The 17609-nt window shown below is 42.8% G+C and overlaps 3 protein-coding genes across 4 annotated transcripts in view; 2 read left to right on the forward strand and 1 right to left on the reverse strand.

Moving 5' to 3' along the window:
• Window positions 1-1016: 1016 nt before the first annotated feature.
• SARC_01153 (hypothetical protein) lies at window positions 1017-2804 on the forward strand (the record flags this gene model as incomplete). The annotated part of the gene is made up of 2 exons (XM_014305111.1): window positions 1017-1707; window positions 1918-2804. The coding sequence occupies 2 exons, from the start codon at window positions 1017-1019 to the stop codon at window positions 2802-2804; spliced, it is 1578 nt and encodes a 525-aa protein (XP_014160586.1).
• A 3993-nt stretch (window positions 2805-6797) lies between these two features.
• On the forward strand, window positions 6798-13395 carry SARC_01154 (hypothetical protein). Its single transcript, XM_014305112.1, has 8 exons — window positions 6798-7117; window positions 7975-8215; window positions 8626-8942; window positions 9346-9679; window positions 10392-10610; window positions 10902-11059; window positions 11796-12137; window positions 12571-13395. Exons 1-8 carry the CDS (start codon window positions 7082-7084, stop codon window positions 12826-12828), a joined length of 1905 nt encoding a protein of 634 aa, XP_014160587.1. The 5' UTR covers window positions 6798-7081; the 3' UTR covers window positions 12829-13395.
• Window positions 12786-17609, reverse strand: part of SARC_01155 — a gene marked incomplete at its 5' end in the record, with an annotated part of 7339 nt that continues 2515 nt past the window's right edge. The window contains 6 exons of one of the 2 annotated variants that reach the window (XM_014305113.1): window positions 12786-12807; window positions 13832-13942; window positions 14514-14675; window positions 15270-15626; window positions 16270-17014; window positions 17352-17501. In XM_014305113.1, the coding sequence (XP_014160588.1) occupies window positions 13890-13942; window positions 14514-14675; window positions 15270-15626; window positions 16270-17014; window positions 17352-17501 (1467 nt within the window). In that variant the 3' untranslated portion in view covers window positions 12786-12807; window positions 13832-13889. Of the gene's footprint in view, window positions 12808-13336; window positions 13943-14513; window positions 14676-15269; window positions 15627-16269; window positions 17015-17351; window positions 17502-17609 lie in introns of those variants that run through there. The other variant, XM_014305114.1, reaches the window with a different exon arrangement.

A 17609-nucleotide genomic window follows, 5' to 3' on the forward strand; every position in this document is an offset into this window, starting at 1 on the left:
ATACATAAATGTATATACATACATCCATACATACATAAATATACATTTGTGGCATTAATATGTTTGACTCTGTATTCTATTGCACCAAGGAGCGTAATTTCAGTTTTCACGTCGACGGATTATATATGGGCTCATTAAAGGTGGCTAGATTCTCATAAAACGCTTCAATAATAGTGTATTAGCTGATTTATCTCAAAAACAAGGCTACCAGCCAATGATACCTGTATTGCATTTCCCCTGTTTAGCAGAGCGATTGGCGTTCTGCTCCAACCAGATTGCCACCCACATCCATCACCGAACGACCCTGTGGTGGCTCTCGTGCCGAAGTAAGTGTGGTATGTATCCGACGGCATCTCTCTATGCCTGCTCTTGCCCTATGAAGGATTGTGTGAGTATGCAAGAATGGGCGACAGTGGTCTGAACTCTGAAGGGTAGTGATCATGGTCCGTGCGGTTCGGCCCGTGATAAACTCAATTGACTCGAGATTTCACTGATAAGAAGGGCATGGTGGGCTTCATATTTTATAAATCCCACAAAACCAAACAAATACTTTGTACATATTTACTATTTTAGAAAACAGGTGACTCAAAATCCGAAATCAAACAAGGTCGATATTGGTTTGAAAAAATATTTGGTTTTATTTTAGGAGGCTATGTATGCGATATTTTTTAATGGATTTTTTTCACAAGCGTATTTGGAACTCATTATTGCCCGAAATATAGGGTTCCAATTTTGGTATTTGCGATATTTTGTGACAGACTGACTCAGTGACAGGTAGAGAACACACTGTTCTCAAACCATCTTGCTTGAAGATTATGGGTCCCCCTTCACTATGACAAGTAATGACTGGGATGGTTGCTTTTCTATTAGACAAGTACATCTACACACAGACACACACACAGACACACTATATACAACACCAAATACATATTGTATTTGTTGTTTTGTAGTGCGACTACGGTATTCAACCTTTGTTCCAGCATATGCAACCTGAGCATAATTGATTTTGGCTAGCTATGTCTACAAAACCCCGCTCGCTCTCCCTAAGTAGGAAAGCGGGTTTTGCAGTCACCACATCCAGTACCGATGTTCATGCGCCCTTGCGTCGCACTCAGTCTACCAAAATCCCGAGGCGACACAATGTTTCGACAACATCAGTTGCAAATGAAAAATCTCTCTCTATCACGCCAGGCATTGATGACTTGGACAAATCAGATATAGAAACACGCACCCGTAAGCATGTGGGACGTAGAAGCAAGAAGAAATCGATTAGTGAGCGGTCGATGGACTCTACAACCAGTAACAACGGGTCATTAAAAAAATCCGCCATGAAGAAGTTCATTAGCGCACTACAGACAGATGCGTCTAGTGAGTGCGAAGTGACTGCAGGCCCCAAGTCACCACTATCGCCTAGAAGACGTGAGTCCCATAGTACTGAGGGCTCATTGAGACGTCCCAGCAGCTTTGAGCCCGACACTGCTGGAAGTGGAGGTTTGATTCGTCGGCGGGCTTCCAGACAGAGCAGAACCGACAATGTAAAATGTGTAAGCTCGATCAATGAGATTGCCGAACCAGGCAGCTGTTCTTCACCACATAATCTCAACATGTCAGAGAACCCAAGCGTAGTATCTGATACAAAGAGTGAGTCCACTAAATCCAGGAATACACACAAGCTGATGTCTATGCTGTCTGCCGACATGGCTGAAGGTACGAGTGAATAATCATTTGGATACTAGCTTTAATTGTATAACGTTAATGGGCAGGAATGAACTTCTCAGCCTGCCCATTCGACTATGCGTTTGTCGTGCGATAGAGATTATTTAGCATAATATCTGATATCTAGCGTGCGTACTATCATACATATACTAAAGCCAGCATGGTTCACTGAACCCATGCTTCTCATTATTATTACTCCAGACATTGCGACAATCATTGGGGAGAACCTTCTGCTCAAGTTGGATGTTGCAGCCGAATCACAAGACATTGATGAGTGCCAATTCGTCAGCAGTATTTCCAGATCCCCGTCCATTCATCGCCACCCAAGCCAGAATGTCATATTGTCACCTGAAATATCAGTGCCTTCCTTATCTACTCAGCGCAAGCCTAGTACGACTACTTCGTCCAATTTGCTGGAAGTCAACTCCGACATCGAATATCGCAAGAAAACACGCCGGGGATCAGTGCTGAGCAAGAAAGAGTCAGACACTAATCATCTAGCTGTCGATCGCCCTCAGAATACCGCCTCATCCGCACCTATTCGCCGGAAGCAGTCATTGATCCCTACTGATGGCGATTCCAGCCTGAATTCAGATAGTGTGGCGTCTATTCACTGCGACCGCGGGGACAGTGATACGAAGCACAGCAAGCATAAAGGCTTTAAGCCCACTTGGATGCGTCGATTGAGAAAGAGACACGAAGACGACAACGAAGACGTATGCGACGACAAATTCGAGGAGATCCCCGTGTCTAGCACTTCGAGTATGGATGCGGGGCCCACCTCACAGAGCCGAGCGCGCAAGACTATGTCTGTCATCGGTTCGTTACCATACACAGGCCATGATAGCAGAGATCCCACAGGAAAAACGACACACAGATCGCGCACTATAGCATCTACTGGAGGGAGAAGATCTAGCGTGCTACCTTCTTCGCTTCAAAGCAAACGGGATTCGATTCGTGGAGTCACATCTAAGCCAATATTGGAGAACCTGATTTTTGATCCAACTCACTGGACATGTTGCGGTATATTGAGCGGTGTTGGGCAACACAACGAGCCTGAGTGGCATATATTGATATACCCAGTGTAAAACTGTTAAAAATACATATTTATATATTTGTTTCTGTTTATTTGTTTTTTAGAATTTTGTTTAAAAAAAAACACAATAAATCTATATTGCAGCACTGATGAAGTCAGGCCATCCGTCATCAGCCGCCGTCACCGTTTAATTGAATTTGGTTTTTTGTTAAAAAAAGAAAAAAAAGAAAAGCAAACAAAAATAAATAATAAAATGTATGGTGCAGTCGGATATATTTAGATCACCTTACTTCAAACCCAGACTTTGGCAGAGCATGGAATTCGAAGTAGTGTCCCTATCGATGAGTTAGATAGCGGAAACGGCTTGTACTGACCTGCTCTTGAAAATCACCCGGACACTTTTTCGAGAAAAAAAAATGTTTGGTTCGAGCTCCACCAAAAACCAAAATTCAAAAAAAAAAATCCGTTTTGGATATGCTGTTTATATATAGACTATTTGGGTCGATATCAGTCTCTTTTAGGGTCGATTATGGTACAATTTAATACCCCGAAATACCTGACAAATATCCAAAGGTCTCCAATGAGATGTTTTTCACTCACAAAGTTTAGAAAACATTAAATATGAGAAGTAGCCGTACTATTACTATACTATTTGTTGATGTAATGTGTGCACACTTATAATTGGTAGTTTCTGTTGTGATAAGCATGTCGAACAGGTCAAGGCACTTGAGTGGTGGCCGGGGGAAGAGAAAAAACTTAGGAGACAGACAAACGAATAAGTTTACTGCAGTTATACAAGATGATGACTTTGAACCTGATGATATAGAGTTGATTAAATGAGGATAATACTTTTGATAGGGAAGAAACTTTCGTGGCTGTTTTGCTAGATTACTAGATGATGGGAAGTATTTGAACAAACGATGGGAGGCTGTCTATACAGGTGCGTCAGCAACGACAGACAGAAGAATGAGATTGAAAGCAAAGAAGATCTGATTAGGAACCGATGGTATAATCATGAAGTCTTTCTTCAGTATGAACTCTAAGGTAGTAAACCCTAAACTCTCAACCCTAATACTCTTGTGACGTTAAGTGTTCCCTCTGTGTCAAACTCTCGGCAAAAATCTGTTCAAACTTTGCAGTCGTGTCCTTAGAGAGTGCCTTCTCTCGACAATCTCTGCGTATATGTTTCTTTTAGAAGACGGCGATAGCGTATAGCTCTGTTGATACTCGTTGAAGCGTTTTCTTTAGAGTATTTCAATGTTTGGCCGCCGACAGTCACCAATCAAAATATTGGCCACCACTTGGGTTGTCATGGTCGGATATTTGGCCTCATCAAAATGGCCGAATTTATTATTATTACGGCAATGGCTTCCTTTACACAATCCTAATCACACTGTATATTTTGTTTTGGAAAATTCCAATTTTTTGACGTAGAAAAATATAAAAAAGTAAAGGTCCATGTAGGGTGATCTATATCCGACTGCACCATAAAAGAATTTTGGGTTTTTATTTTAAATACACACAAAAACAAACAATATGTATAAATCATACATAGCCTTGTATTTTTAGGAGAGGCTATGTGTAAAACTGTAAATACATATTAAAAAAATGGTCATAGTAAAAAAATAAATAGCAACTGTGTTTGCTTTTCTGATTTCATATCAATCTGTCCAATCATCACTCTCATCAGTCTCGTGGCGCTTGTGCGCCGCGCGGCTGTGCCAGAGTTGTACTGTGCCACTGTAGTACTGTATGACAGTAAATATGCCACACAGACACACACACACAGTCACAACTCACACACTCTCTTCAACTCTTACTTCATAACAAATAAAAATGGTTGGCTTTTTATTTTAAAACAATATGGAAAAAAGATCACAGCAGTGTTTATGTATTTTTAACTATGTATGTGTTTAACTGTTTAAATGTACCTTTTTCAAGTGAGTTAAAAAATAGGAATCATCATCCTTTTAAAAAAAACTAATTGGGTTGAAAAACAAATTACTCTGGTACAAATTGACAAGGTAGATCCCATTTTAACTAATCCAAGTGAATAGAAGTAAATTAGCGAATCTTTTGTTGGAAGACATCAAAAGACAGCTGTTTGTACCCCGCAGACCGAAGTTGTCACCTATGAAGCGTTTTGGCCTATTTCTTGGAATTAACAACAAAATAAATATCCCTTGGGCTGTGTACCATGAACAAATGGTGATAAAATGACCTAGAAATGGGAATTGGCCCATGTACACCCTTCTAGTGGGAAGTAGGACACGTTGAATATATCATTCTTCTCAGGATATCATTGGCTAAACATAGTGCTAAAAATCCTCAAGTTTCAATGAGATGCCAAATATATCCCCTTTTTCCATCGTATCTGTGGGAACAAATTTTGTAGATTTGGGTCTTAATTTTTGAAAAAAGAAACAAAAAGACCTAAATACATAAATACCAGGACACCTTACGTAGTGACTTTACAGAATATGTAGCTCCAAAAACGCTCTGATATTCTACACGGTAGAACTTTGTATATACGACACCCGTCACTATAAAACTATTAAAGCCCGAGTCCTAGTATTCCTATGTATTTAAAAATATGTACCGAGTGAAATTATTTGAATTTTATATGTTCTAAAAAGAAATTGCGGTTAATGAAGTCACAGAACAGGACAAAATCCCTTGGACCTGAAATTTACAACAGAATGGGACAAACCCAAATTCAACATTGTTGAACTACAGTGCAATTGTGCAACCAAACGATCATACTTTACATTGCCTTCTTTTCTTCTTCTTGTATAGTTTAGAATGCTATGAAACGATATATTTTTTATAATATTCAGAGATGTAAGGATCCACGAATTCACGCTCACAGGGTCTGAGCATTCTATTTCAGGTGATAGGTGTATATTATCTACCGAGAACTGATACTTAACTGTAGTATCGGTAAAGATATATTTTTGCGGTGTATACGCTTAATAGTTCGGTACTTAGGCTAAAGTCGCCTTACGTGGGCGCATAAATATCGACCCCCGGATGAAAATCAGACACAAGACTCATAGTAAAAACAAGTGTTAGCCTTAGGTGCACAGATTCCGACTGGTTGTTCGTGTATGTGCGCTCGTGCATGACTACATGATGTCTACCAACAACGAGAACGTTAAAACTTACACGCTAAAACCGTTTCAACAAATACTTTTTTGGTCCATACATATAAAAAAACAAAATAAAAATGGTGTTTTGGAACCTGTTTTTTTTCCTCGTTTTTAATTTGTTAAAAAGATCACACAAATATTTACAACACCCAAATACATATATATGTACTGTTCATAATTTAGAAAACAAAAAAACAAAATAGGGAGTCCAAAACTCCAATTGTATTTTAGAAAAAATATTTATTTACAATTTACAATTTCTGTCTGTCTTCTATTTTTTAAAAACAAAAGCAAAAATAAAATAGTTTTTAGTAGGCTATGAAAACACGTTATTTGTCATTTGTTCGCAGCGACGTTTTTTATTCAACAATACTTTAAAAATGATGTGATTTGTTGTTGATTGTTCATTTTGAGTGGGGGGGGGGGTTTGTCTTTTGAAGGGCATCCCGAAGATTGAACTGCCGAAGGCGGAAGGCCTGAAGCCATGAAGATGTGAAGTTGTGAACCGCCAATTCCGAATCCATGTTCTGCCAAAATTGAAAATTGCCTTATTTGTTAATTGTGCTGAATTCAATATGATCGAAACACGTCCACGCACTCCCACACTGCCAATGTGTAATCAATTTAAAATAAAAAGTCGTGACTTTGGTTGTGTTTCTATAAAAAAAAACAAATACAAAAAGAAAGCAAATACATATTTATTTCATAAAGTTTTGCTTCGTGAAGTTCGGATGAAACAAACAAATAAACAATAATCTATTTTGTTTTGAAATAAATAGTAATAATATTGGGGGGGGGGGGGGGAAAGAAAAAAAAGTATATTCCGTAGAAATTAATACTATTTACACAAATATTTATTTAGCCTTCACTCTTGTATATTCAGAAGTAGGAGGCTATGTGTGAGAAATATTTATGTAAATGTCACGTATTTCCACGTACGTATTGGTAATTGGACGGGTAAATAAATATGGCCTATACATGTAAATAGCTGTCACATCCTTGTGTCTAATTTGAAAGATTTGATATACGTGAACTAGTTCTTTGCACTATAAAATACAATTTGTGCGGTAAACATCATTTGAATTTAATACCGCGCAATCACGCCTCAGAAGTATCAAACACCGTTCAACCACCAAAGTAACAAGGACACTCCGGGTCTATAAGCACAAATCAAGTCAAAATGGAGATATTCGCCAAAATGGGGCGTAAAAAGCCGGTATGATTTGATATTGGTACTGATTCCGTGTTTAGAATGATAATCACCATAAATCAGGACTTGCACTGATGAATATGCCATTGATCTGGCATGCATCTGATATTTATATGGCGTCACCTGGTGAATTGTTCCTACCTGTCCAAGATATAGCTAATATTTGTACTACTTGTAGTTTTAATGCAACGATTGATTTTCACCCAGCTACTGTCCACACCAAAACACTATGCTTTAGATATTGAACACCTCGCTCACGTACCAAGTTACAGCGTGCGGTGGAGTGTTTGGAAGGTGCATCAAACACGTGCTCAAACTATATATAACTCCTTCTGCGGATAGAATGTATGTACAGAGGATTCGAACCCCGATGTGTAAAGTACCATTATAGGCTGTTCTATTACCAACACTGATAGTATTTCTAAATAGCAAAAGGCTGTTTATTCAATTCGCTTGCAATCCGCTCGATAGCCTAACGCACTGTTTTGTCGAGAGATGTGTTTACAGGTTGTTATCATAATTTTTCGACTCGAGCTGCGTAGAGTGAGAGATACATATCTATTTCTTTGCAAACTTATCATTTGTAGCAGTATTAAAGCCTTATAATGTCAGCAGTTTATATGAGAAACCTTTCAAATTGCCTTAGTGGCTGTAGCTTTATGTGTTTGAACATCTCATCCGATACTTCTGTTCGTTTGCCAATCTGCGCTAGATGTGATGTTCTGTTCTGGCGGTAGTCGTATGTATATGCTGTGAGCAAATCTCATTCGTATATGTACGTGGAATTGCCATTGATAAATCTGTACTATCATGACCGAAAGTGAACCACTTGTGCACATTTTTTTTTGCGCATTGTCCTGTAGATGCACATCATCAAGGCTCAGGAATTAAGCCGAGAAGAAGATGATAGCGTGAAATTGTCGCTGTTCGATCTTCTGTGCATTGGTGTAGGTTGCACTGTAGGTAGCGGAGTGTTTGTGCTCACAGGAGATGTCTTGACGGTCGCTGGTCCCTCTGCTGTGGTTTCCTGGTTACTCGCAGGGTTGGTCTGTTTGATGTCAGGCTTTTCATATATGGAGCTTTCTTCGCGAGTTCCAACTTCAGGTGGGTACATGGTCTGCTGTCTGGCCCTTGTCTCGTACATCACGCTCGACTGATGCGATTCATATTAGTGCATATGGAAGGGGTATCCCTCCCATCGCTATATGCGTCCGGGATATCGTGCTTTGCCAATTAAGAGCTGCTCAGATACGATACCTTGTTCACAGTAAGAAATTGTACTATACGACATACACAAACGCACCTGAGACACAGGGTTACATGCGATCCCCGAGTGTCATATATCAGATTCGTTCTCACTCGTGTCCGTTCAATTATCGATACGCGTTTGGTTGCAGTTGTTCGAACACGACATGCGATAACAGATAACACTGGCCTCAATCTAAAATACCACACACAATTCTCACACTTATTACAATGCATTCTATCACAATACCGCACCACCACACACACAGGATCAACGTATGCGTACTCGTACTTTGCTCTGGGCGAGGCCATGGCCATGATCGGTGCTGTGTGCCTAACCCTCGAGTACGGTATCTCTGCGGCTGGTGTTGCCCGTAGTTGGTCCTCCAAATTGATAGAGACGATTGAGTCGTACACAGATGCCGACCTGGACGTCCTTCATTTCTGGTACACTGATCCGGACACGGCCGATATGGATGCTTACTTTGACGTGCTCGCTGTGGTGGTCATGGGTCTGAGTACGGTGGTGCTGGCGTTTGGCTTGAATATGGGTAAAATCGTCATCAACCTCTTCACAGTGGCAAAGGTATGTGCTTGGCGAGTTTGTTTGCTGAAAAACACGTGCGATGGCATGTGTGGCTGATTTGGGCGGGCGGTTGAAGATCTTGGTTTATTCGCGCGGGGATGGTGGGTACGTGCGCAAGACTGTAAGCCCGGTTGGTGTGGTGCACGATCCTATGGGGACAAGTATAAGCACAAAAATTGCACTTGATACAAAATTAATTACATTCGATAGGACACGCCCTCTTGAGACGGATCTACCGTACTGTCTTGAAAGAAGCCTGCGATAATTGAGGGGCCGACCTCAAAAGTGTCAATCGGTATACTGCTTTCAGTGCGAATTGTGGACACAACCAACATCCGAGAATTTAAAAGTTTTTGTTGTATGCTCACCAGCACAATTTGTTTCTTGTGTATTGTTTAAACAGGTGTGCCTGGTAGCGTTCATGGTGATTGCTGGGTTTGCCGCGTGGCCGTCCACTGGATATGGTACCGAGGCGTACTCATCCACCGACGAGTTCCTTCCGTACGGCATTGGTGGCATGTTGCTAGGTACTTCTAAGCTGTTCTTTGGTTTCATCGGGTTCGACGAGGTCGCGTGCTTAGCGGGACGTGCCAATAACCCTCGTAAAACCATGCCTCTGGCTATTGGTGGTACGCTTTTGCTGGCTACGATCATCTCCGGTCTGGCCCAAGCGTCGCTGAGTGGTATGATCGTCCCCTGCGATTCACACCCCGATTGGAACGAGCAGAACCCCGATGGTATGTGTCTGTGTGGCGTAGTATGGAATGTATGAGTGTGTTTCTTGACGTGTTTTTAATGTATGGGTTTTTTGATGCATTCTTTGATGTATGAGTGTGTTTCTTCATGCATTATTCATTGTATGAATGTGTTTTTTTGGTGCATAAGAGTGTCTGTCACCTACGTGCATAGGTGTGACGGCGCGTGGTTGCGCATTTAATTTGTGTCTCCGAAGAATACTATACATGTAGAGTGCACTGAACGTAGGGCGGAGTATAATATCTGACGTCGCAGTTTTTTTATAGAATGTAAGTATTCATTATTTATATGTTTATCTCCGTCTACTCTGCAATGCCTGTTAGTTGCAGCCATTGAATGTAATGACGGTGTGTGCGTACAGGAAATGATTGTTAGTTCTCACTGACACGGTATATTCCATTGTATTATACTGCGAGTCAACGGCATTTATACACAAACAACAAGATATGTTATTATGAGCCAGTCTCGTGCACATGTTTACGTTCCTCCTGTTGTTATCCTTCTTTCTCCTTCGTTTCAGCTATATATATATATATATATGTATGTACATGTATACATGTATACATATATACACACATATATATATATATATATATATATATATATATATATACAGTAGTACTACTTCAAAGTACCCCCCCCCCTCCCTCCCCACACACATGCGCGCTCTTTCTCTCTCATCCCATCACGCAGCCGTGCAATGCTCCACCTCGCCTTCGTTTGCCGATGCTTTCCGTCTGATTGGTTGGAGTTGGGCTGCTGCAATCGTTTCGTTTGGTGAGGCTATTCTGCTGCCCATTGTTGTGCTGCTGGCGTTTATTGCTCAGCCGGAGATGATGGCCGCTATGGCGGTAGACGGCATGCTTCCATCCATCTTTGCGAAGGAAAACAGCAAAGGAAATCTTACCATGGGTATGTGTAATGCTAGTAGGTCTACAAGCTGCTATTTGCGTTTAGTGTTTAATACGCACACCTCACTTTTGCTATGAAGGCCAGCCAAGAAATAGTAACAAAGAGACTGCAAGCTGTGTGCAATTTTTACTATAGGTTTTTAAAATTGTGTGCATACTTCAGCCTCCAATTTTGCCAGAGTTTGCAGTCAAAGAAAGCTTACCAATGCGGATCGCTAAAATGATGACATCTCATTTATCCTCATATAAACGATACTAAATATTCATATATATTCCTATGTATGAATTTCAGGTACAATCATCTCGGGAACTGCCATGTCGATTATTGCCGGTTGTGTGCCCTTTGACATTCTGTGGGATATGATTTCTCTTGGTGTTCTGGTTTCGTTCTGTCTCACCAATAGTGCGCTTATCTGCACACGCCTTTCTGGCCCTGAGGGTAACAACAAGGTGAGCGATAGAGTCATAATCGGAATGTTTGTGTATGTGTATCGTCAGACTGGTTATGTATGGGTCTACTCGGACTATTTGTGTATCGTGATTCGACTGTTTGTGCGTCGTCCTATTCAGACTGTTTGCGTATGGTATGTTCAGTCTGTTTGTGCATCGTTATATTTAGACTGTTTGTGCATCTTTGTGCATCGTTATGTTCAGACTGTTTTGTGCATCGTTATATTCAGACTATTTGTGAATCGTTATATTCAGACTGTTTGTGTATGGTAAATTCAGAGCCGTGTATGTGTCTTTATATTCAGACTATGTTTGTACAGATAAGAGTGCGTTGAGCCCATAAGCTTAAGATCGCATATGCATATGCGTGATGACTGTATTGGAATTGTGCGTTGCTATACGGAAAATCTGTTTATGCGCATAGAATACCTCCAGCAACAGTTGTCCCATGTTCCAAAAGTCCGCACCAACACACACACCGATACACTCCCAAATACTATTTAGTGTGGAGTTAAAGATGTGCAAAGGAACTTTTTCACACAAGTTGTTCAGCTGCATGAAGCAAGCCCACTATCTTGATTCCTCATAACAATCTACGTGGTCGTGTATTATTGCACGCATCAATTTTCCTAACCCATTCCTTCCGCAACAGAATCTCCGATAAGTTTATTGCAAGATGCCGGGAGTAATAGGGTTCATAACACGTCCTTATAACACCGTTTGTACTCCTATCCAGATAACCGGCTGTCTGATATTCATTTGGGCTGCATCCTTCAGTGGCGAGTACATGCTTTGGAAGGGATACTTCGAGGGCTATTTTGACTCCGGTGTCGATAATTCAACACTTAACGACGCTGTTCTCTATGGAGCTATTGCTTTAATTGCCGCAACCCTTCTAGTGGCCATTGGCATGACCTTTATGTTTAAAGAGGTCGAGGAAAGTAAGGCTGAAACAGGCCGAGTGTTCTATGCGCCTTTAGTGCCCCTTCTACCGGTTGTCGGTATTAACCTGAACTTCTTCCTCATGGCACAGATCAGTTGGATAAATTTGGCGTATCTCGCTATCGTCATTGCAGTGGTATGTGATTCATGGTAATTATGGCCAATGTGCTCTTGATACCGCCTTTCTCTATGCCCTAAGCAAGCAAGCAAGCAGACTTTTATTATATGCTCAATATTCTGGTTCACTACATGTCCTTGGCTTTTTTCCGGTGTGCTCTAGTTGAGAATCTGTCAAATATCACATTTCGGAACAACATCTAGCCGGACTGTTGATCGCACATGGTTTACTACGGGTCGCCTGTAGCTGGTATTTGCGGTGCGTTCGCACTCTCCCGTGGCGGAGATATAGCTCTACGAACTCGTGTGCGTGTTTGAATATCTCACAATATATAATTACTTCACTATTCGACAAATACAGTATACAGTGCATGACATATCCTGACTACTCAATTGCTCGACACAAACAGTGCATGAAATGTCCTAACCACTTTATTGTTCGACCCGTGCAGAGCCTGGTCTGGTACCTGGTCTACGGTATAGGACACAGCGCCCGCGAATTCGATGATGATATGCCCGCACTGGATCACACCAATCGGTCGTCTCAATCATCCCAAGCCCGCCGATCGTCTCAATCATCCCAAGCCCGCCGATCGTCTCGTAGACAGTCACAGTACTTGGCGGAGTCCTTGAAGGCACACCACAAAGATGAAGAGATTAACGAGTCTACTGTTGAACTAGCCGAGGATCTGGAACCGGACAGTAAATAGTTTGCTGAGATGTATTAGTACCGGTCCAGGAGTACGTATACATGGTTGATGTGGATGGGGCTCCAGAGGGCATAGTGGTGAATCCAAGTATATATATTAATTGTGATTGAAAGGCTGAGGAACGATCGAGGCTGAGGAATTGATTTGATAAGCGTGATCTGTTTTTTATATACACCACGGCAGAAAGTAAGTAGCCTCACCCCCTTTCCCTTTAACCCCCTTAAACCTAGAGCTTTAATACACTTTGGGAGGGATTGACTTGCACTATCAAACATGTGCTTGTTTTTCAACTATGCCGGTCCCAAGCCGCAATATGCCCGCAACATTATGTATGTTATTGACAACCATTGATTGCACAAGTGAAACGCCAGGCAAAGATGCAAGTTCGCCCACGAGACCGCCTTCGGCGTTTATAATTAACCCTAGTAAATGACAATATTAGTCTATTTTGTACTGGTTTCATGATTCTCGGCGATTGATGAGGCCGTAGTATGTTCCAGGAATACGCACCTACCCAGTTATATTAAGAATGTCTCTCCTAGAACTCCTTTATACAAACTTTCATCAGCAGATTAAGGTAGTGTATAACATTAAGTAAGGGATACACCCGCCGCATACTATTCGTATACAAACATCCGAAGTATAGTTGAAATCCTATACGTGGTACACTAGGCGTTGCTGAGGTGACGTCTGGGTCGGATTCCGCATCTCCTATCTCCCGGCACTATATAAATACTCAAACTTACCAGAAGGTTGAGACTATTGTTTCCGGGAGTTGATCGCTGGATAATGGATGGGACTGTCGTAAACTCATATATCCCACCGTATATGCACTCGACTTTACATCCTGTCAGATATCACTGTCCACCTTACACCCTTACAAGTGTCGCTGTCCACCAGGTATATTTTACTGTGGTACAGCCCGCCTCCCAAGACTCAAAAGGTTGTGTAGCATGCAAATGCAATTATTTAGCAACGCTTCACAAGTACAGATGTACGGTACCTATAGTCAGGACATTTCTCTGCTGCGCGGTGTAGCCTGACCACCGCTACTTCGTCTGCTATGATGCCACTCCCGTGCGATACCAGAACATTACGGCCCCCTTGGCATTTCCTGTGGTGCAACAAGTGAAAGAGAGGGATGCATGAGGTTGCACTCTATGAAAAAGTCTCCGACGAAGTATATATGACTGAAGTTTCTCCCCCAAAAAAACTCACATTCCAAGAGCTTTCCTGTCTGTCTGTATGCCCAGTGCAATGTGATTTTCCTCAGTTATGGTAACCCGGAATACAGTAGTCGGCTAAACTATAGCGAACCGGTGTCGATGGAGCAAATATGACTAAAGCTAACTCTTTATAGAAATTTAAGAACTCTGTCGATAATCAGCCCCATAAATTGTAATTTAGTTAATGTATGACCAGACGAAGGATAGTAACGTATAATAGCGGCGAGCCTATGTAGTTGCAGCTAAAAGCGTTTTCTGCGTATCCAGCCAGAACAAGGCACAGTATAGAGCAACTGTTCAGCTCGATAGTGACTGTATGTTTGCTTGTACGGAACATGCCTGGGTGTACAGCCGCGGATACATCAGTACTCAACATAACCTCTGATAAATAATCAGTAAACCCCCTGCACGCCACGTACGTACAACCCACAAGCAAGTTCAAGAAGGGTCACAACTCACCCATTGCGAGAACTGTTTGGTCCCTGTTCCATCCCACCACCTGCGCAGCAACACCATCATTCACGCCTAGTGTACAGACCGTCCTCTTCGAAGCGGTGTCGAATATGTACACCTGTCCCGTTTCACTGCCACTAGCTATACACGCGCCGGAGCCGGGGAGGTCTGCATTTAACAGGAGATAATTGGTGAACGTTGGTGAACTATACGGGACGAAAATATACATACTATACATATCTAAAAGCATGAAGCGAAGAAGATCGTTGGTGAAGTATAGTGCTCTATGCGAGGTGCAAATTTTCGACGTGTTCTGTGCAAATCGCACATATTTAAAATCAGAGTGTGGGACGGTGAATGATGGTATTGGATTCCGTCAATTGTGAACCGGTCTAGTTTCTTCATATGATATTGAAATAAGGACTGATACAAGGTGGATGCACGTCTAGGCTCTGCGTTTGGGTCGGTTTTTGGAACGAGCACCATGTGTAGATGATCTAAAGGTATTGTACGTAATCAGAGTAGTTCCCGCTAACCTAGTGCAATGCACATGTACTAAAACAGACAATCGACACTGTTGTTATATGCGCGGAACAAATCAGTGAGTAGACCAATAACGCATACACGAAGCAGGTCAAACAAACGTAATCAAAATATATATCTTCACAAGTATACATGCAGATAGATGAATCTAGATATGAAGCGAGAACATCACTTGTTCGTATAGCACTCTGGTTCGAATCCAGACGCACGGCCACGTACCAGCACTATCAGCACCACCGGTCCCTTGTTGCTGGTTGCAGAAGATACTGCCGGCCTTCACCGAAACCGACGTATGCGCCACAGCGAACGAGCGCTTCTGCTTGACCAACCCAGCCTTCTCATCCATCACATGCAGCAATACAGCTGTGTTATTACTCACACTCAGCAACAGCATGGGAGCTGGCGTGTCCTTGGTGGAGTAGGGACGTAACCTCCATGCCGGAGTGTAAGACATGGATGTGATTGCTGTTTTCTCGGCGATGATAACGCGCATAAGGGCGGTCATAGCGCCTGTGAATGGGTCGAAGCCGAACGCGTGCACCACCCCATTGCTACTGCCCGACCACACGATGGTACCTGGAATGTGAATGCACATGAGGACTTAGGTTGAGCGCGTAAGATGGATGTTAGTTGTCTCGTAGTCTTGTAGTGCACATGTACATGAGAATGTATCTGAAATGTGTATACGAATAAGAGGATCTTATGCGGGTTTAAGATGGTAATTGTCTTCAGGTGTGAAGTTATAATGCTGATTTTGGCATCTTAAGCGATACTCGACATCGAATGTGCGGGAGAAAAGCCATGTGGATGGATAAAAAGCTCATGGGGAGAAGGTGACGTTTAACGCCACCAACGCAAGGCTCTGGCTGATCTTCCTATCACAAATTATTTAAATAAATACGAGCGCGTGGTTTCAATCTGTCCACTCAGTAACCACCTATTAGCCTGGACCTCGAGAGGTCGCTAGCTGGCCGGTCTCTCCAGGATGCGAATGTCAGCCTGTAGTTGCATAGCAATCTCGATGACGCTGTATAAGCGTTGTAGTGTCGCATTGCTGCTTGTGATCACACACCCGAAAAAGGCAACACTCGACTGTGATAATAACAAACATGCACCGACAAGAGAAGTAGTCTAAAAATGGTCATTCATGAAAGGTGATTGAATTCTATTCACTAAAAGATCCAAAAGTACACACTGACAGCCATGCAAACGGACGCACCCGATTCATTAAAGCACAGACACCGGATGTCACCATTGATTCCCTGTGAGCTATCCATCTTGCCACCTCTGACCGGCTTGCCCAGTGAGCAGTTGTACGTCCGCACTGACCCCATGGCCGTTCCCAGCACCAGCCAGTTGTTGTTGATCGGATTCAGTGCACACGTCAACACAGGTTCGCCCACCTTGACTGTAGTCAGTGTGTTCCCCGTGTCCACCTGCCACACCCTAAACGTCTTGTCGAGCGACACAGACACAAGAAGCTCGCCTGTAATCAGCCATGCGAGGTCTGTGACCCCTTGTGAATGCCCTTCCAGCGTGTGCAGAAGCTCGCACGTTCTCGCACCACTTGCCACACGCACAATGCTTATCTTGCCGTTCATGGCGGCGACTGCCAGCGTGTACTCACTCTCACATGGGCCGTGTGCGTCCTCCCCTCTTGCGCTTGGCTGCGGTCTCTGGGTGCCTGTACTGTATGCGGCAGTATTGTTGTAACTACTACTACTATTACTGTGCATGTTGTTGTCGCTAGGTTGGGCTCGGCGCCGACTTTTGGTCTCAGCCGACGACGGTGCAACACGCGAAAACTTAATGCACGAGATGGGCGCATCGTGTAAGGCGTCGAGTGTGTGCGTAGGCTTTTCATGGTAGCCTTCTCTGCCCTGGTGCTGCCTGGCACTGTCGTAGAAGCTGTAGTAATTAAGCACGGAAATGGCTTGCTTCCTTTTGAGGGTTTGTGCCGGGGACTGTGGATGAAGACCCGCATGGCAGTCGGCGCGAGCAGCACAGCACACAATGGAGAGATATGAGTGGTCGGGGACTTATATTGCACGCAATTGGGTTTTGTAGTGATACGACAGGGATACACCCGAACACGAACGGCGAGAAATCGCAATAGAGCCCCTACGACGTGGCGTCTTTGGACATCTCGTGCGATGCCTTTTCCTCATTAAAGCGAGTCCAATGTTTCTGCCTCTCCTGCACCTCCACTAATATCTCGTGCCCCCTGTATAGTGAAATAGAAATCGAACCCTCGAAGACGTATAGCAAGCATTTGTATTACCCAAGACAGACACTACATACCTGTTCACGCGCTGCTACAGAACTACCAGAGAAATCAGAAAGCGTACGACGATGCGGAGAATCGAGCTTGGAGGGATGTCGACTACTATTATTGTTGAGCACAGGATCCACGCCGACAGAAAAGATACTCATCGAACTGTCCACACTGGTCTAAAATTAAATGGCACGTTAAAGTGCATATTCAGCAAACAATAACAATGTGCGAAAAATTTGCGCCCGCATGAAAAACAGACGTAAGGTTGAAGGTGCATAAATTGA

The sequence above is a fragment of the Sphaeroforma arctica genome (genome assembly GCF_001186125.1).
Source record: "Sphaeroforma arctica JP610 unplaced genomic scaffold supercont1.44, whole genome shotgun sequence".
Taxonomy (NCBI): domain Eukaryota; class Ichthyosporea; order Ichthyophonida; genus Sphaeroforma; species Sphaeroforma arctica.